The 20,564-nt window shown below is 46.5% G+C and overlaps 1 protein-coding gene across 1 annotated transcript in view; it reads left to right on the plus strand.

Annotated features, from left to right (window-relative positions):
* The window catches only part of LOC8026358 (hyphally regulated cell wall protein 3), a 203,489-nt gene that overhangs the window by 152,059 nt on the left and 30,866 nt on the right, over positions 1-20,564 (plus strand). The window contains exon 5 of the mRNA XM_042290878.1: positions 2,286-2,595. Coding sequence (XP_042146812.1) covers positions 2,286-2,595 — 310 coding nt within the window. The remainder of the gene's footprint in view (positions 1-2,285; positions 2,596-20,564) is intronic.

A 20,564-nucleotide genomic window follows, 5' to 3' on the forward strand; every position in this document is an offset into this window, starting at 1 on the left:
CAGGGACGACGGTGCCGCGCTCTCGCGTATACGCGCGGCTCTGCGGACTTGTGCGCCGCTTCTTCCAGCACCCGCCAATTAACCCGAAGGAAGTAGTGCGGATTTTCCATTGAAGCGATTGTAGGCAAGGTTATTTCTGTTCTCTAGTGCTGCATAGGAGAACATTGTCATTTAGTGTAGATATTGTTTTTATTTCTTAATACATGCGCGCGTGTGTGAAGGCATGTGAATGTCCGGGTCTTCCTCTCGCTCTCTTTCTCTTTCAGCCATTGGGAGATAATCGGTGCCGCAGAAAAGTGACCGATTTGTTTAAAAGACATAAAACAATATCCCCGCATCGCTCTCGTTCGAACCATCATCATCTTGACGTAACGTGAAACTTCGGTTAACGTCAAGAAAATATAAAATTATATTTCAAACTTGGTGTTCCACACGTTTTCTGTCCTTCCATGCTTCAACGCCGACACAACGGACGCAGACACACACCGTCGCACCGTTCACGCGGTGTGTATGTATGTCCGTTATTTCATATTTGACTTATGAAAGTCATTCACTAGCTTCTAACCTTTTTTTTTTTTTTTCTACTCTTCAATCTTTCATTTCTAGTCGGCGTTTGGTTATTTGTAAATGATGACAAACCGAAGGAGAGACCGATTCCACCGGGACTTCTGGGCGCGCACGTCGTCGCAAATGTCATCCTCCCGGAGGCAACCGCGTTTAAACCACCGAGGATTTCCATGATTTTGAGCCAGTAATAACATTATACCGAAACCAGTACATGCTGCTCAACGATCGAGCGACTGCGTAGACGCCAAGCTGGAAAAGCTCTGCATTGATTATTTGTATACCGAAATGGCAAAACAAACTAGCAAGTGTCAATTTTTACGAGGAAATCATTCTGGCATCTAACAACGTCGTCACGCAGCGGCGATCTAGTGCCAGCGTAGCCCTTTGGCCGTGCAAAGGTGAGTGACGCGAACTAAACGCCCGTAGAAACTCCTATTAGAACTATGAAAAGCCTGTTGTTCAGCTTGTGAACCACAAAGGAGGTGAGCTCTCACGGAAAACGCGCGTACTGTTACGCAGGAGGCATCTCAACCCTTCGTTCATTGCACTTTGGTTGTAGTGTTTCTTCTTCTTCAGGTTCAGCACGTTAGAAACAGTCTTAGCTATAGCCGTGTGAAAGACAGCACTGTCAAAGCCAGCGCACGAACGGCGTGGCGTGTCAAGTCGAGTCTCAAGCACTCGCCCGCCGCAGGTTGAGCGGGCTTCCTTTTAAAACTGCTCAGGTCTAGACAGTGCTTCTAAAAGCAGGCCAAGCTTATCAGGCAAGCATTATATTTCGGCTAGAAACTAAAGGAGAGGGGGAGACAAGAGCGCGCGGTCGTCAGAACACCGAGCTCGGGTTGCATTCATTAGAGGGTAGACGCGAAGTTAGTTACCTTTGTCTCTTCGAACGCGTTCCAACACCGAACTCCGGCGGCTATACGTCACGTACAGGTTAGACTATACTGATCACTCCAGTCATATTCTTATAGCCGTTCGAGCCGTGCATGCACCTCCCTCCCCCCCCCCCCCCCCTCCCTTTTTCTCTGGATCCCCCTTTGGAGGACGCCGCGAGTCCGTCGTGTTAGCAGTACCAACCTGTACCCTATTACGTTCTGTTTAGTCGTAACGCACTTCCGTGGCCACTGGGAAACGTGTGTGCATATTGTATAGTCTCGTATCATAGGCGCACCCTGAGGCTGGTAACGTAACGTGACGACTCGACACATTCACGCTTTCCTGCCAGGCAGTCATCCAGGAGATAATATTGAGGTCGGCGAATCAGCTTAGCCTCCGTTTAGCCGGTGTTGGCAGGTGAGGGCCCTAAAAACTGCAGCCGCGAGCCTTGCCATATGCTAATGTTCACGGTAACCGTCTTATCTAATCGGCGCACAAACGCAGACGGTGGCGTGCTTTGCCAAACACATCGGTGACACTTCCCACGCGTGTTTCTTCCGGCGAGCTGAGCCCAACCGAAATAATCGTACTGGAATTTCGACGTGATCACGGTGAAAGCCGATACAGGCACAACTTGGACACGAGCGCAGTGTCAGCGTTCCGCTGGGCCTCTTTTTCAATGAGTGCGACGCTCGGTGTCAGACTCGGGCCCAATTGCCGAGATGGCGCCATCCGACTGCGATGACGGTCCATAGAGGAAGGTGTTCGCAGGCTTTCATTAATCTTGGTGGTTTTGGGGAAGCGATCGCCGTGCGATCACTATAGAGTCTCTCCCGCCGCAGGTGACTCAGTCGTGCTCGTGTCCCGGTCCCGCGCGGCCCTCGGGTCGTCCGTCGAGGTCGACCAGACCCCCGCAGCAGATCCTGCAGCAGCAGCAGAGGTCTCCCTGCGGAAGGACGACATCGGCGACAGCGGCACAGACGTCCAGCCTGACGTCCTCGGCCACGTCCGTCTCGCCCCTGTCCAGGAGCACGGAGGCGACGGAGCCCTTCTTCCTGCACGAGCCTCACATGACCGTCAGCGACCGGGTGCGCAAGCTTTTCGAGAGTGCCGCAGGAACCACCACCGTACCGACGACCCATCTTCATGTCGGTGAGTGCGCGTCCCTTTCGGGCGAACACGGCAGGTGCCTGTAACGCGTATATACGACTGTCGTGTTCTACCCTCCTATATCCTGCCCATGCATCCAAAGGGGTTCCGAAGTGGCAACAAGTTGCGTCGCGGGAGTCGGTGTGTCATGGCTGTCGGATGTCGCAATCCTGGCGGTTGGTCATAGAAACACTCCGGCGAGAAAGGCGGAGAAATGCGATCGGACGTTAAGGGTCGCTGTCGTCGTGGCGTCCTATTCCGTGTCTGCTTTTGTTTCCGTTGGCTGTCTGGCTGCCCCGTGACCTGCAAGGAAATAGGCATCTGGCGCACCCACGAGCGATGTTGTGACAGCAGCTATAGAATCGCGGTAGGACACTTTTATGACGTCGTCAGGCGGACATCGAGGGATCACTTTTGAGGGCGTGGTAAATCCACCAGTCGGAGACGCGCTCCAAGCACCATACGGCTGGAAAGTCTACTTACAGACGTATGCCATGGTCAGAGCGAGACGTTAGTACATCTGATTTTAAAATGCGCAAATCCTCGTCCTGACATAATAAAAAAAAATGCGAAGAGAACGGTTCGAAGTCGGAGGTACACACACTCCGAGAGAACAGGCGCTAACTGGCAACTAGTGTTTATTGAACAATTTCAACGTTACAACGGTTTCGCACACGCACACACGCCATCTTATTGTTAAAAATAAAAAAAAAAAACGTTACACCATAATAACACGTAGCGGGAACTTCTCTCTTTGGGATCAGTTCCTGCTTGGTAAGATGGGATTCAAGTGAGTCCTGCGAACACGCGACATACATACGCAATGACCAGAGTCGTGTGCACTTAGAAAGGCTATTCATCGTTGATAAACTTCAACTCTTCGTTCATGATATGTACGTACGGAGGCGACACTCGTCCTGCACTTGTTGGTGGAGCAACGGATATGGCGAGAGCACCGGGTTTCACCGGGATGAAAGAATAGAAGAAAGAAATAATTACAGTCATAAAGAAAAGGTTTAAAGATCGGTGCGAAATATCTAAATACGTTTAATATTACTCTAAATTTGTGAGTTAGACAATTTATCGCGAAGCGGAATTTCGACCAAAAGTTAAAGGCTTGCTAGGCTAGGTGGCGCAAGGTACCGCCCGTTACGTAGGGCTAATACAATCTATCTACCCAACGTGTGAGAGGCATGCCTTGATGGTGGCCCTCGGTCACACTTCATTGTCAACCGTGTTTTTATTTATTCCCTTCTCCCGGAAAACTCTATCTACAAAATCAAGAGTTAATAGGCGACCCTCGGTCACAGTTCATGGACAACCCTGTCTGTGGCTACTGCCGACTCTGTGCACTGATGCGTCGCGAAAACGTTGTGCAGAAACAAAACCAAATCGTATGATGGCTTCCTGACGTGGCCGCACCATAATGAGTTCAACCAGCTGTTCTGGCAGACATGGTAAAAACAACCTCCTTTGTGTCGCGTTTTAACTTCGCCGATCGGAAGCAAACTTGTTTGACAGCTTGCAGGCGGTACCGCTCAAGTATAAAATTTTTGGCAGCGAAGGGTTTTATTTTATTTATTTTTTTCTATCGGAAGTGGTTGAGTCGGCGGGGATCTGTTACGAACTAATACTTTGAATAACTATAATATCAGACTAAGTGGCCCAGGGACAGACAGTACAGCCGTCCCTCTTTTGTGCCCCTCAGTCCATTTTTTTTTTTTTTTAGATGAACAGTTCCTTATTTTGTTGCATATTTTATATAATTTAGGCCAAAGGCAGATTCATCGCAACACTGCTCTTGTAGCATAAACGTGTCCACACGATGGCTATATGCATCTACGAAGCTCATGGGATATGCGAAGAAGCGTGACTATTTGTTGTCGAATCTTTCTTTTGTGTGAAACTTCGATAAGCGAACTAAACGCTGTTATTCCCACGCGGAACTTTGTGGCGGTTATACACAGGGCTCTAAAGACTCGCCAGGAAAGTAATTCAATCACGGACGTGCGTAAACGCGGGGCGTAGCCACAGCCCCGCCCGCCCGTATTGGCACCTAATAATATATCGAGGTGCGCTGACTGAAAATAGATGAGGATAACACGATCGTTAGAGTTAAATCACGATTTGACTTTTTCTGAAGCAATTCATTTATGTCTGATTAGTCGCTGGCTCAATGAATGGTTGAGAGGGAAAAAAATGAGACGGGTGAATAGCGGGGTCAGTTCCACCGTGCGCAAACAAAGGGTTGGAGGAAAGGAAACGTTCGTTCCACTGACCTTTCGGCCAGTCACTTGTCTGAAAGAAAATAACTCAGTTAAACAAACATCAAGGCAGCGAAAAACGAAACAGAACGTTCCCAGCTTAAGGCCGCAATGATGAAAAAGAAAAAAAAAAGTTCGGTTTGCAGGAAAGGAATTATCTTTATAATTTTTTTTGTTTGCTCAAAATTGGAATTTGGTTCTACTGCCTTGATTTAACTTAATTCTTCAAAATCTAAGCGTATTAAAAGCGTTCAGAGACGCTTTATTCGCCATTCGTGGCGCAAATGACTTTAATGACATATTGATTCCTCTAAGCTTTTAAAATACTTAGTAATGTCAAAACTATAATAGGATATGTGATTTTGTTTTCTGTATTTTTCTTTTTTTGTGCGTGCTTGTGTGAAAGAGAGAGAAGAGGCAGATGGTGCACCACCGGGAAGGCATGTGGCTGTTGGCCAGCATCAATAAATAAAATAAACATAAACATAACAGCAAGTCACGTTTCTTCATCAATGTTGTTTTACTCCCTCTTTCTTCGTACCTGGACGCTTCTATACAGCACACCAACAAGGGCCGGGAAACTACCTTTGTTTCCATATATAAATAGAAAGTCACAAGGAATCGTGTACGCTGTTCGTTTTGGGAAACGATTTCTATCAATCTATGAGGAAGCCTTCTCACACTTTGCGGACTGGCTATGGCGGTTCTTTTCTAATTGTCTAACTTTGGCGCTAGAATGCAACGGGTGTTTCACGGGGTCTGTTTGGTTCCGTGGTTACACCTTACGCGCTTTGTATGGTAGACATTAGCTCGTGCGTGATGTTTCGTGGAGCGGGGAGGATAGCGTTGCGGTCAGGAATGTACTCAGGTAATGAAGGAAGGCTATCCTTCGCATTTTAATGAAAATAATGGGACCATTTCCAACGCGTCCCATAATGACATTATCATCGAAACTAGGAATAAATATAATTTAATTGCGAAAAACGACGGGCGGCGAAAGGCACAACATGAAATAGCGTTGAGCTAAAGAAACGCGCTCGAGTGTGAACAGAGCGTTGATGTATACGCAGGTATTTGTAAAGGAAGACCTGCACTATCATATGTAGTTTCCGAGGTGACCTTTGTGCGGGTTACTCAAAAAAAAAGTAATCGATTACAATTACATTTACTCTCGGTTAAAAAAAAGCGTTCAATTGGGTTACTCGGTGATTGATTACTCGAGACGGAAAGTAATCGGCCATTACTTGAAAAAGTAACCTTGTTACCTCTCCGATCACTTTATAATTTCAAAGCGACAGAGTTTCTGCCGATTTGAAAACGGGTCTTTCTCGTACTGTCCGGTACAGTCATGTCTCGTTTATATGGGCACCGTTGCTATGGATACCCCCGCTTTATGAACACCATTTTCGGGAACAAACTGCGAAAATGCGTGCATTTTTTTTTTTTGTCTCGTAATTATGGACAACTTACATTATGGACGATTTTGTGGGGAAAGGAGGGAAGGGGGAGGAGGATCAGAGGTGTTTTTATTAACGATACATCTCTGTATTGAATTACAACCACCGTATTAAAGACGACTTATCTTCATAACCCACCAAATTTGCTAAACTATTTTCCTGCCGGAGGATTGGTTCGAGGATTCCTTGGTAGAAAACTTGTAGGGACAAAGGGCTCCAGTAGAAAGGGGACGGAAAATTGGTAGCAGTTACGAGTAATTTCAGTACTTTCAAAAGTAATCAGATGACTCGTGAGATTACTTCCGTAATAAATGTAATCAAATTATTACAAAATTATGACAAACAGCAATTGGATACGAGTGATTTGATTTCTTGTAATGGAGTACCGCGCACGTGTCTGTCACCGTGGCGTGTATACACCACTCCGTTTCAGTACAGTGGCTTAGAGGGGGTAGTGTAACGAACAAAACCGTAGAAGCGGCACAGCGTTGGAGGACGGCCGCAGGTGGCGCTGCCGCTTGCAGCACCGTCGTTCCGGCTATGGCTCCGGCTTGGCCGCTTGGTCAGCTTGGCTCCGGCCAGCTCCGGCCGATTCGCAGCTGTCGACTACACTGTCGTCTGCTAGTTTCAGATTTTTATTCGCCTTCAAACACAAACCATGTCGTTGGAAGTTCACTGGGAACAAATAATTGTTTTCGAGGTATTTATATTGGTTATGAAGCGTGCTAGGGTGCCTCTATCCGCCGGCCGATGGAGGCACCCTAACGGAGCTGCGGATCGAAGCGCCACCTACACCGTCTTCCAAGGAGCGGCCGTTCCCGATACATGGTGGAGGCTACGCGCTAACTACACTATCCCCTTTAAGCCACTGTAGTTTCAGCGTAACTTGGCAGTGAGCAAAAGCCGTATACGGCCTCTGTGAGCTCTGCTGGCTCTAAGCATCCTAGAAATCTCTAGATCATGACGATACGCGGCCGATTTTCCTATTAAAACAGCGATCAAAGCTAGCACCACACCGGGGTCATCTCTGGAGATAGCAGGAGGATGTTCCGAAAGCAGGACCACTGTCAGCCGATAGCGAGCGAAGGATCCCCGTGCTTCGGACCGCTGGAATGAACCGCAGAGTGATCTCTCCAATGCGCGCGGCTCGTTGCGCGCGTAGTCGAGAATCAGCCTACGATTGAACCCAGCATGCCCGCGCTCGAGAGCTGACGACCGGACACATATCAGTCCCGGGAAAGTAGAAAAAAAGAAAGCACGAAAACAAAATATAGTGTGCTGGTTTTTCAGACGATTATTGCAGTATTATTATGGTGCCTGGAACGCGTCTCCGACTGGTGTGGTTACCGGGTTCAAAAAAGTTGTCCCTCGATTTCCGCCTGATGACGTCATAGAAGTGTCATGTTGTCGCCTGTTGCGACCCTGGCGGCGCCCCAACAGTTGTGGTATAAGTGGCAGACGCCTGTTCTGCTGCAGGTCGCCTTCCACTGTGACAGTTCACGGAAGCTGAAGCATCCGGAAGTTGGGACGCCTAAAGGGACGCCGTGACGAAAGCGACACTCGCGTTCGCTCGTGCTTTTCGCCAGCATTTCTACGGCCAACCGCCAGGATCGCGACAGGCAACAGCATGACACTCGCGTCATTTGTTGCCACATTGGGACCACTTTTGATGTATGGGCGGGATAGGGCGGTAAACCCACCAGTCGAAGACGCGATCCAGGCACCATAGTATTATGTTCCCACTCCGTGAAAAATTTACATTTTTCGACTACTCCTATTTGCTTTTATCACCTACAAAAGCACACACATTTTTTAATAACAGTGTTTTGCAATGTCAACAAAATGTCGCGTTTTCATTAGTCACATGTCGTGCTGGCTGCCGGAAAAATGCTCCTCTTATTGCCGGAGATTACCTCAGTGTGTTCAATCTTTAACTGTCTTTTTTTTTATGTCGGTTGCGCATTGTTATGATTTATGGATTCTTTATAGTTCTTGGAACCCGCAGTGTGAGTTATCCCATGTTTAGGCGATCTCAAAAACCTCCTCTGGGCACCTTGAATGCCTGAGTCCCACTAGAACGACAACCATAAACAACCGGAGCTGACAAGCCCCAAACACGTGCAGCATACACGCGATGGTATACCTTCGGCAGGCTTGCTGTCTCTCGATGCTCGTAAAGTCAACACAACGCCGGGGCGTGTTCCTGCGGAGAGTTGCCACGTGCAACGCTCCGTCACTTTGATTAGCCGACGGAGGCACGTAACATTGTCATGTTTATAACAAAAACGAAATCTAGACCATTCCAATTATTGCATTCTGCGCGATGCCATCTTTTCTATACTGGGCATCACGTTCTGAGCTTGCGCAACCGCTCTCTTCTGCAAAAAAAAAAAAAAAAAAAAAAATATATATATATATATATATATATATATATATATATATATATAACACCGTGCAGGCGACTACAGTACGGTGACTGGTCGATTTTTGCCTGGAAGGAAATAAGCCCTAGGATATAGAAACATCCAATTTTACGAGCACAGGCCAGGATGACGGAGCTGCAACAGGCTACGGAAGAAATTAGCCATGCATTGTTTTGCTCCCGTCATCTTCTCGGTAATACCTATACGTATATCGACCACACACTAAACGCATAGTCACAGATAATAGGAAAGCGTATTGGAGTGGAAAAATTAACAACGAATAAAATTTAAAAAAATCACGCGCCACCTTAAGGATGTTTGTTCCATTGTGGTCGTTGGCTCGAGTCAGTTTGATCTCGACGACTTAACGTCTCCGATCTCCAACTTGACGTGCCTCGTCTCGGACGCCTATCGAGTGTTCAAACAAAGCTAGACGAACGGAATTCTTGACGGCACTCGAGCTGTAGAGACGCTTACAAGCACGATCTGTGGGCGGCGCCATCTTGCGGCTGAAGTGAGGGAATCGTGTGGTAGTCAAGGATATATAGAGCCACTATAGATGTTTGCAGAAATCGCTTTCTGCGCGCTGCCATTTTTGTGAGCTACGTTGTGGAACGTCTTCTGAGCATGCGCTGTTGCTCTGCTGTGCGGTATATCTGACACCGCGCATGCGTCCACAGCTCAGTGACTCAGCAATTTTCATCCGGGTGATAAGCGATGTAAATCGCTCTATAGAAAAGCTACGTTTAGAGCAGAACTCTGGTTTAGAGTATCGGCACTCGATACCCGATTTTTTTGTGGCCACTTCCATTTTACTGCTTAGTAAAAGCAGGCACAATTAGCGATCGTTACGTTTCCAATATGCGATTTCTAGAGGTTTATACTGCATACGGGAAAGCTCAATGGACATCGTTTTCCTCTGTCACTGGTTGTGCTAGCGTTTCTAGAGGACAAAAAACCGCCTGGATTTCCGATAACGCGCTTCAGACAACAAGCAAAAATGATGTTAAGCACTCGGCTAGGTGGCAAACGCTACCTCCCGCTGTAAAGAGTACAGCCGCTAGCGTCCATCCGTGTATCGTTTCCTTGGAGCGTAGCTTATTTAGAGGCTGTCAAGCCAATTGGTAAAGCGTGCCCATGGCTGCCAGACATGCTCCCAAACAAAGCGTCTTACCATCCACGGTGTTCAGACTATCTTTTGAAGCGCGGTCGCTCGCCAACGTCTAGAGCGACGGTCTGTAGCAGACGCGAACGGGCGGCACCTGAGCCCGAGGAGGCACGCCGAGCGCGGCTTCGACCCCAGCTGCTTCGCCAGCTGGCTGGGCCTGCAATCCTGCGAGCGAGAGCGTTGCCTCGCCGCCGGCTGCGGCTTCCAGCAGCCAGGCGCCGCTGCGACGCCGACGACATGCCGTCGAGTACAGTCGAGACGGTATTCTGTGGCTGCACGTACTCAGACAACAACCTTCCGCCCTCGCGCGACGCCTTGGAGGAATACCGAGGTCTGCGACCGGGAATGACTCTTCGCCGCCGCCACCGGCCACGCCCGACCCTGTCGACTGTCCTGGCAAGTCCACCGGCGCTCGTTATATTGCGATCGGTCGGGGCAATCGCGAGCGATGCAGCGGTGCCGCTTTTGATGGTGGCTGAGCTGCGGCGACGAGAACTGTATAGTTATCTAAATCCTGAGATATGTAGGAATAAAATAACGGACAACGCGGCACATCGAGTGTTTTCTTGTCCGTTTTCCGATTCATCCATGTCTCGGGGGTTTAGATTACGTTCTTTTCTAACCAGCTCGCCCGCACACTTTCCCTTCGTTTTGAAGGACGCGAGGGATAGGTTTATGTTTATATTATTGGTACGACGACGCTGGGACAATAGAGTTCTCGATCCGTCATGGGTCGTTGGCCTCAAATGTGTGCCCATGGTCATCGGAAGTGGTCATACTTGAGATAAAGACTCAAAAGGAAGGATCAGAAAGTTTAAGCAGATCGTTTTTTGCAAACCCATGAACGCGCCCTTCCGCACGCTTCAGAACATGATCCGAAGTTGCTTTCGATGTCACAGTTGCTCCCGATATGAAAGCTTTCAGGAAACTACTATCTGCTAAAACTCTTCGTTATTTCTACACTTGGTTTCACCTTTAAGTCGCAGTCCCATTGCTGTTACATCATACCAAAGGCAGTCTGGAGACACTATCTGGGGCGAGTTTCTACCTTATTGTATAACAGTCACATTAGTCATAGAAAAAACTGTACATGTTCGGAGCGTACATATGACGCAAACCTGCTTCGCATATGCTTACGGTGTTTCGAGAAATAATTCTGCCGTAGATGTCTTTCGCAGGCTGTATGAGCATTGTGCCTGCGGCTTAGTCAGGGCACAGCCGGGCACTGCGAGGCTATGTGGCCCATGAAGCAGAGCCTGAGACGCAATGTCACGGCAGGAGTTTTAACACTAAACCAATCGAGCGAAGTGAAGTCTGCCGTGACTTTTGGGCTTGTACGCGGTTTCTTTTATGGCTCATAGCTAGCACGGTCATGCTCAGCACGCCGCCGCTTCTGTTCACCTATGTCCCCTCCAGCCTGCTCGTTCCTCTTGCGAGGCATTATGAAGACTGCGGCACATTCCGTGAGCGCCTCGTCCCGCGACCCATGCACGCGCGCGATAACGGGACGAATCCCTGACTCTCGTACGAACCGCGCACGTGTTCGACGAGGAGAGGAGGACGACACATGTACCTCACCCTCTCCGCGCCATGGATTTGTTGATGCATTTCGATGTAACAACCGAAATCCTAAAAAAAAGAAAGAAAAAAAAAAGAAAGAGGGGTTGACATTAAAACAAAAATGCTACCACACTTAAAGGGAAGCTGAGCAGGTTTTTGAAAAAGTCGAGTTATACATAGGTGAATACTAAGTTATTTTTATCGCGTGAATCTGAATATCACGTTCGTTGTCCCTAAAGATGTAACTAAACGCGAGAAAATACGAAAAACCTCCGATCAGTCGTTACGTCATTAAAGGGTATACTCGGCAGCAAAGTGCGTGTCGCTCGTGTGGGCAGCGCGTGCAATAGGCCTATTGCTAAATTACCCAAGCATCAAGGAGACTGTAGGGATTGGTGTTCCACGCGCCTCAAGCGCACGCCTCCCCCGTATAAAAGATTCCAAGTAAATAACCAAAATAAAGCGTTGAGGAACGCTCGTGCAAGACGCCATTTGTTTTAAACTTTTGCTTTCGAACAGCTACTGCTGCAGACGCCGGCACGTTCGGCGCGTGGAACACCATTCCCTGCATTCTCTTTGATGCTTGAGTAATTTAATAATATGTCTATTGCAAGCTTGCCGGGGATATTTGCCCGCACTGACACCAGTCGCGACGTCATTTTCGGACCTTTTTGAAAATGTGAAGAGTCCGCGTGACTAACTTAATTTGATAGGCGCTGAAGATCGGAGATTCCGAGAACTCCTTTTATGACGTAACGATTCGGAAAGGAGAGCTTAGGCGGTGCTTTGAAAATGCTTTTCTGCAGCCTCCGTGCACGACATTGAAAGATAATGTCGATATTTCTGATACTGAAGACCAAATGAAGACGATATAAGTGTTTTTACTCAAATGCAAACCGCTTCAGCTGCTTCGAGTTATCTGGAATAAATGGACTTTGGGAAGGGGGGGGGGGGGGGGGGGGCGAAAGTGATGCGGGATATTTCGAACTTTGGGCGTGTCATAGGCACTACATGCTCACTTAGTTACAGTCACCAATGTGTTGTGTTTGTGCGTCTGCCAATATGCCGAGCCACTGAAGCGGGCGTTGAGGACCCTCCACAAATGCCTATGCTGGGAAGATGAACACACTAGACTCTAAAAGGCCGATAACCTGTCCTGTTGTGGTAATCATGAAGTGAAGTAAACGGAATAAAAGAGGAAAAAGAAGCCGAAGGTTGGTTATGGCGGCGCCCATGCAAAACTGCTGCAAAGCGTCTCTAGAAATTACGGTGGTCTTCGATTGTCACGCCCCCTGGTTTTTGACTGTGCCGTGTAGTCACTTTGGACAGTTTGAGCACCGTGAGTTTTAAGCTTTAACAAATCGTTTCCCAATCCCTCATGCCGCTTTGGTCGCGCGCTTCAAAGCATGCTCCCACGTGACATGCACTAGCGTTCCGCACCAACAGGATACTACGAGAACAAATGACGAAATCATGACGGATCTCCACTTGTAGTTCTTCGAACTATAAACAAGCGTGAAAGGTCAACGTCATTGTGTTGCGATGCTCACCTTTACAAGTGGCCGCAGTGGCATCCTGAAAGCTGACTTTTTGTGTTGCACATGGTGCGAGTATTTCGCCAGCTGTTGTTAAAAATTGACCTATCCAGTCCCGGATTTGTCGCTTCAGAATAGGTTTTTGGATGGATCGACGGATAGATGCATACGGCTCCATGCTTTTAATCGGGTGGCGGCTTGCGCCTTCTACCCTCGGTTCTTTATTTGGGCCGTTAGCCTCTTAATTCGTAAAGTTCCACGAGCGTACCGACTTGGTTCCTGAGAATATAAAAGGTGAAACACACGGCCGTCCTTGACCCTACTTTGTGTTTAGTTTGCATACTTTGAATACGCTTTTAGAGCGCAGCCCTTAGGCACTCGTTTCCGGCTTGAGCGGCGTCGCCGTCGGCATAACCGCGCATTGTATTATGGGACGTATTCCATAATGACGTCACACGTGACGCCACTCAACCCGAAAAAAAATTTCCGCTAAATTTGGCGCGAAAATTTTCCCGCTAAATTTATCGGAAAAATTTCCTGCAAAGTTTAGCGGGTAAATTTTGCCCTCGTGATATCAAACGTGACGTCACGTATGACGTCACGAGAGTGACATCTTCCCGCTAAAGTTTCCCGCCAAATGTAGCGGGAACAGTTTACGCTCTTGAAGTCACAGGTGACCCTCCCCTCCGTACCCTCTCCTCCTCCTCCTACTCTAATTCGGCATTACAGAGAATTGTAAACGTCTTTCATTTTTGTTATCTTCTTTCTTTTTTTTATTAACTTCCTAAAAATTATTTAGCTAGCTAATATGCCTGTATCGCTGTTGTAAATACAACGCAAAACGAAATTACGGCGTGGCGCAATTGAAACACTGGGCTACCCCCGACTCCACACTGTTATTGCTTCCCGATACCGCCACATAAGCACTATCAAAACAAGAGGACAGCAAGCGCGACAGCTATACCCCTCTTTGTACAGATATTTGTGTGAAGCGTTCAATGACACGGTTGCAGAAAAGATACAACGTGATATTTTGACAGAATGATACATTTACTTGATCATTTTATCGCCCCGGATGTGTTGAGATATGTATTTCTTGACTGCCTTCGGCGACGATGCTTAATTTTTTTTTGCTTTTTTTTTTCTTTTTTAAAACAGAGAATGCGTTATATGTCTGGCACCTAACCATTTCCGTCACCTAAAGGGCGACGGAAGTCGATGAGCCGACTGCCAGCCGAACGCTGACAAGGTGCTCGTCTGCTCACTCATTAGACACAAGTGCCAGCCGAAACGTCTTTTTCAAGTGCATCTCTGTTAACTCCGGTGAGGAGAAAACATCGCGTGCTCAGACATACAGCGGCGCTCTGCTCAGTGAAACGAGTGTACTTCAGGCTTTCAAAGCAAAAGAGCGCAAAAAAGCGGGGGGAAAAAAAAAGCTAACGCTCTGTTAGACGTTATCACGCGACGATTTTACGGATTACTATACACCATGCCATCACTAAAGGCTGGTTCACACATCTGCGTTGGTTGCGTTCGCGAGCAACCGAAACGACCGTAACGACAAAATCACCGGGATAAGTGTTCGCCGTACACGGCATGGCAAGCGATGCAAGGGGTAGCTTCACGAAGCCATCCATTGTTGCGGTGTTTTGGTCGTTGCGGTCGCTTTGGTTGCCTGCGAACGAAACCGTTGCCAATGTGTGAACCAGCCTTTACACGAGTCCTCAGCACAGCGTGCGATCTCCTCAGCCCAGCACGCGCATGTTCGTAGCTTCGCAAAGCGAGCACATCACGCGCCATACGCACGAACACTGAAAATGAAACCGACCGGGGCCCTTTTCTGGAAAAGTCTATAGGGCACTATTTGCTTTAAAATTTCGAGACAAAAATGATATATTTTGGCTTCGAAAAAGCGGTGACCAGTGGACCTCTTCGACGAGTTTTCCTTTGACGAGTTGCCTAATGACGAATTGGACTACTCGACGAATGGCCGCCGACGAGTTGGCCGTCGACGAGTAGACCTAGACGCATGGACGGGATAGGATGTTAAATACACCAGTAGGAGACGCGTTTGAGGCACCATACTGACAGCGCGGCGGTAGCTACAAGCTTGTCGGGCTAATCATGCGCCTATCTCTCGCCATGTGACCACGATCTCGTCCCACACGCAGAAGGTTCAGGTAACGAAAGGGACGTGGTAGATTGGTCCGGCGAGCCTCAACTTGGGGATGAACGGACTGTACTCATGCGCATAGGTGACCCTGAAAATGCTTACTGCTCTTGGAAGGGTGAAGTTTATGACTTTGGGTGACCACTTTCTTACGATCTACGAAAGCCACGAGCATAATTGACTTTGCACTAGCGCAAGGGGCTCGATGGTGGTTCCACGGATAAACATATAGCATGATTGATTGCTGATTGGATTGGAGATGAGTGATTACTATGAACGTCTAACCCACCGGATCCTGTAAGATGAACAGCAGACCGATCTTTATAGTTTGTTTAGACCCGAAATGTCTGCTATACCGATGACTACGAGACTACAAAAACACGATTAAAATTTGCACAACGGGCTTGCTGCCGTCACAACCTTAAATGGAGGAACTTCCTGTACGGGCGAAAACATCGTTTTGCTCTGGTCACGTCATAAGCCTCGTCTGCATTTCTTTTCTTTCTTTTTTTACTTTTACCTGCAGGTTTACACGTTTTGCTCTACCTTTGACGCCCATACCCTACACCGGAACCACGTGGCTGGAAATAAAGGTCAACAAGAAACGTGCTATATCGTGCTGAAGGATAATGAATTACAATCGGAAATTACACTCGCCAGTGAAATACTCGCCGTCCCCCCCCCCCCCCTTTTTTTCTCTTTCGTGATACATGCCTTGTCTCTCTCTCTCTCTCTCTCTATCTCTCTCTCTTTCCCTCTTTCTCTCTCTCTTTCTATTTCTAGTTTATTTTTAAGTTGTTTATTGCATTTTATTGTTTCCAGTTCCGTTTATCTGACGGCGTAATGAACCGCTACTACGCGTCAGCTGACTTCAGCGCTTAGTAGACGTCTGCTTCAGTCTGTAAACATCTGACGTGGCAGTAGACAAACTATATAGTACGCGTGCTTGTAAATGTGTCTTCGGGGCGATCTATATCGGTTCGACGAGACCATTCGGTTCAGTGTACGCAACGCATGCAAATACCGCAGTCAAGAAAAGCCCTGCGGCAATATAAATAAATCAATAACTTCGCGTCTTCTTTGGTAAACCAGCAAAGCGCATCAAAATGCTCCAGTGAAGGACCGGAGATTCGTTTAGATTAAGTAATTTTCACTTATAATCAGAGTATCAGTGGCACGCAATCCGCAACACAACAAACTCTAGCTTTTCAGCTCGACTTATCGGCAATTCTGAGAGCCACTTCACCCCATTTTTAACTCTGAAGTTACTCATGACATTTAGCAACTATCAGTGTTGTATACATGAGGCAAAACATATGCCATCATGTAGTCTTGAACAGGTCCAGATTTCGAATTTGCGCGAAGCTCAAGCCTGAGCTCTCTCAAACGTTCACAATATCGACAATGGTGGCACTGGCTTTCGCATCGTACCTACAGGTGCTTTAGGCACACTTTCATCGTGCTGCGTGCTGACAGAACGCTTCATCCAATTGGCACGTTTACTCTCCTAAATGTGCTCCAAGAACGACGTTCAAAGCGTTGATTGAGCAACACAGTGCCAGGAAAACGCTAATGAAACTCAAATTTGCCTGGATGGTTAGACAGCGGGGACGTTTATCTGCTTCTGATGCACCTGCTTAGATAGGCAATTCGACCAATGCAGTACGACTGGTGACCTGCACAAAGCTAAAGCCTAGATTTCCGAGTTATGCGTCTTTCCACTTTGGTATGTCGCCGGATCTGTTTGACGTGCTGAACACGCCTGATGCCTGGCCAGAGGGCTGCATTTTTCATGAGTTTTTTGGGAGGCCAGATAAAACTCGTACCATTACGTTAGCCGCCCGCATCCCTAACATGATTAACATTAATTACCAGAACACGCGCGGACTCCGTACGAAGTTTGATGAATTCATGGCTAATGTTTTGCACAGTGCTCCTGATATATGTTTAACTGAGACGTGGTTAAATGATAGCATTGTCAATACAGAATACTTTCCGGCAACATACAATGTGCATCGGCGTGATAGAAACTACGTGAAAATTGGACAGAAGTACGGAGGCGGAGTGCTAGTTGCGATTGCCGGCTGCATAAACTCACAAAGAAGGTACGACCTGGAGCTATATGATGAATGTGCTTGGGTGCAGCTTCAGACAAAGGATGGTTTTAATTTACTTAGAGGAAATTATTACTTCCCTCATTGTACGAGCATACGTCTTATATTAACCATTTTAACGAAAACCAGGCAAATATTGATTTTAGTAAGTTTAGAGTGCATATATTGGGTGATCTTAATATTCCGGGTGTAGGACTGGGCTTCTGGTCTCGTCACTGGTGTTAATTCAGAAACAACGAGGAAAGCCTTCTTTCTACATGGTCTCATAAACTTCGATGGTCTTCACCAGTTAAATCACCTTAAAAATAATGCGGGGAAGGGGATTGACCTTTTTCTGTCTAGCTCACCTATATACTGTGTCTCATCGGCTCTTCAGCCATTAGTGAGTGTTGACGAGTTCCACCCGCCATTTACGGTCTCTTGTCGGTTGTCCCACTTATTAATACTAAGAACACGTCTTCAGTCCTCAATTTTCGCGAGGGTGATTGTCTGAGTCTGTATGGACACCTTGCACATTTTGACTGGACGGCGATTGTGCAACAGCATTGCGTGCAGTCAGCAGTTCAAAACCTTATTTAGGTTATTCGTCATGCGTTAGACCTGTATATATCGGAAAAAAGTAATTCGCACATTGGTTTTCTTGGTTTTCTTCTGAATTAAAATATCGTATTTACAAAAAAAAAAAGCAGCAATGTCATAAACAGTGTTAGAAATCGGTACTAGAGGTTTCCTATAATAAGTTCGCTATTTACCGTGCCTTGGTAAAGAAGCTGTACGGGCGCGACAAAGCGATTCATTTGGAATCTGTTTAACGCAGCCTGGCGCGTGATCCCGAGGCATTTTAGAAGTTTACAAAACAGCATGTATTTGAAAAAAAGATAGAGAATTACTTGGCTTGACAATTCCGTTTACCATTTCTCAAATCCGAAGGTTGCAGATATTTTTGCAGGTCATTTTAGTTCATGTTTTTCCTTGCATTCACCTTCGGTGGTGATTCGACTATCAAGTTCAACACTCATGATAGCCTTTTTTTTTTTGCGATATAACTGATGACGAAATTTTTGCGAGCTATTGGGGGCCTCAAACCTAAACGGTCCTTGGGTGCTGACTCAGTCCCGTGTTTTATTATCAACGCTGCGGGGACATTCTGACTCCTATTTTAAGGCACATATTCAATTTATCGTTTCAGTCTGGTATTTTCCCGAATCAATGGAAAGAAGCTATTATAGTTCCTATATTCAAGGTGGGAGATGCTTGCCTCGTGGACAACTACAGGCCTGTGTCTCTACTGTGTGGGTTTTCGAAGGTTTTTTTGAAATTGTGCAAAAACGACTTTCTTTTTATTTCCGCCAAAAAATCAATCCCGCGCAGCATGGATTTCTTCAAGGGGAATCAATTGAGACTAACCTATCCACATTCTTCAATTACTCGTCTCCGGTCGTTTTTGACCAGGGGCAAGTTGATACCGTGTACTTTGATATGTCGAAGGCATTCGATACGGTGAACCATGTTTTGCTATTGTCAAAACTGCGGTTGTATGGTTTATGTCCTTTGTATCTTGCTTGGTTTGAATCGTGTATCTTTCTTCGCGTACAAACGCGGTTCAGATTTCGAATATTTTATCTGATCATTTCATCTCAACGTCAGGCCTTCCACAGGGCTCAAACTTGGGCCCTCTCCTTTTTTCTGGTTTTTATAGATGATATTGTTTCCGCTGTCAAGAGTGCTAAGATTCTACTGTTCGCAGACGACATCGAGCTTTATTTCTCGGTGCTTGGCTTAGACGATTGTTGATTACTAAAACAGGATATTGACCGTCTGTCAGTGTGGTGCTCATCTGATCTATTGTTCCTTAACATACAAAAAACAAGTTATTTCTTTGTCCAGAAAGCGTGACCTGATTTTTTTTTTTTTTTTTTTCAATATACGCTACCGAATGCGACAATGATTCAGAGTGTGACCACCATGCGTGACCTTGGCGTTTTCGTTGATAGCCGTCTTTCATTCCAAGAACACGTCACTTCAATGGTGGGTACTTCCCTACGTGTACTGGGGCTGATTTCACGTATGGCGCGGGAGTTTCCGAGTTACAGATGTTTCGTTCATTTGTTTTGTTTCTTGGTTCGACCAAGACTTGAACTCAGTTCCGTAGTGTGGAACGTCTTTTCTGTGAATCACTGCAACGAAATTGAAAGAGTTCAGGAGCGTATGGTTCGAATTGCGTACGATAGATACTTTAATCGTCGCTGTTATTATAGTTACGAATCACTACTTAAATATCTTAACTTTCGAGAGCTAAGTAAACGGCGTACCATTCGTGATTTGTCGTTTTTGCATAAAGTCATCTGTGGTAGAATCGACAGTATTTCACTTTATCATCTGTGAACTTTCATGTACCTTTTCGTATTCGTAGATTTCTTTTGCAATTTTACCCAAATACACTATACCATGCCTCGCCAATGTCTAGGATCCAGCACCTTTATAACGAGCTTTCTGTTCCTGATCTTGACATCTACGCAGATACGTTCTTAAAAATGATGATGTGTTTATTGAGTGTGAAATTTTGTTTGTGTTTCTAGCATTGTATTTTCTTTTGATTTTAGCGCTTTGTGTTCACTGTAGCGTCTTGGTATATGTGTGTATTGCGTTTGTTATTTTTGTGGCTAGTATTGATTAACTTGTGCCTCAACAGACAGATGAATCATTAATGTGATGGTTATTTTGTTTATAGTGTACCAATAAGTAGGCCTTCGTGGCCGTTTTGGACACTACCAGAAAATAAAGTATACTATTATTATTATAAAAGACAGTCAGCAAATACGAGTCACCGGAATATCCGTGGTTCGAATGACGCGTGCCAAGTTTTCTCCTTGGACTCGTTGCCATACGGCATTCGAGGCACGGATCTCGAAGTGACTCGCGTTCGAACCTGCAGAGTGACTGTCTTCTGTATGATGTATAAGCAGCAGTCTTTTGTGTTGCACCAAAAAACCCACGTTGTCCAGACAGATCCGCTTCTAGAATTGAGCACCCATTCAGCGGTACACGACTATTTCAGTATATTGTTATTTTGTGCACACTTACCTCATAATCGAGATTAAAGAAAGAATACTCACGTAGGACGAAGACAACACAACCACATCTTTCAGGAAAGATGTGGTTGTGTTGTCTTTGTCCTACATGTTTATGCTTTCTTTAATGTTGAACCGCACCCACATCTCATAATTATTTACAACGCAGCAACTTTATAGTATAAGCTATTGTCTGTACCTAACCGGCTA

The sequence above is a fragment of the Ixodes scapularis genome, unplaced genomic scaffold, assembly GCF_016920785.2.
Source record: "Ixodes scapularis isolate PalLabHiFi unplaced genomic scaffold, ASM1692078v2 PGA_scaffold1__304_contigs__length_218370807, whole genome shotgun sequence".
In the NCBI taxonomy this organism is placed as follows: domain Eukaryota; kingdom Metazoa; phylum Arthropoda; class Arachnida; order Ixodida; family Ixodidae; genus Ixodes; species Ixodes scapularis.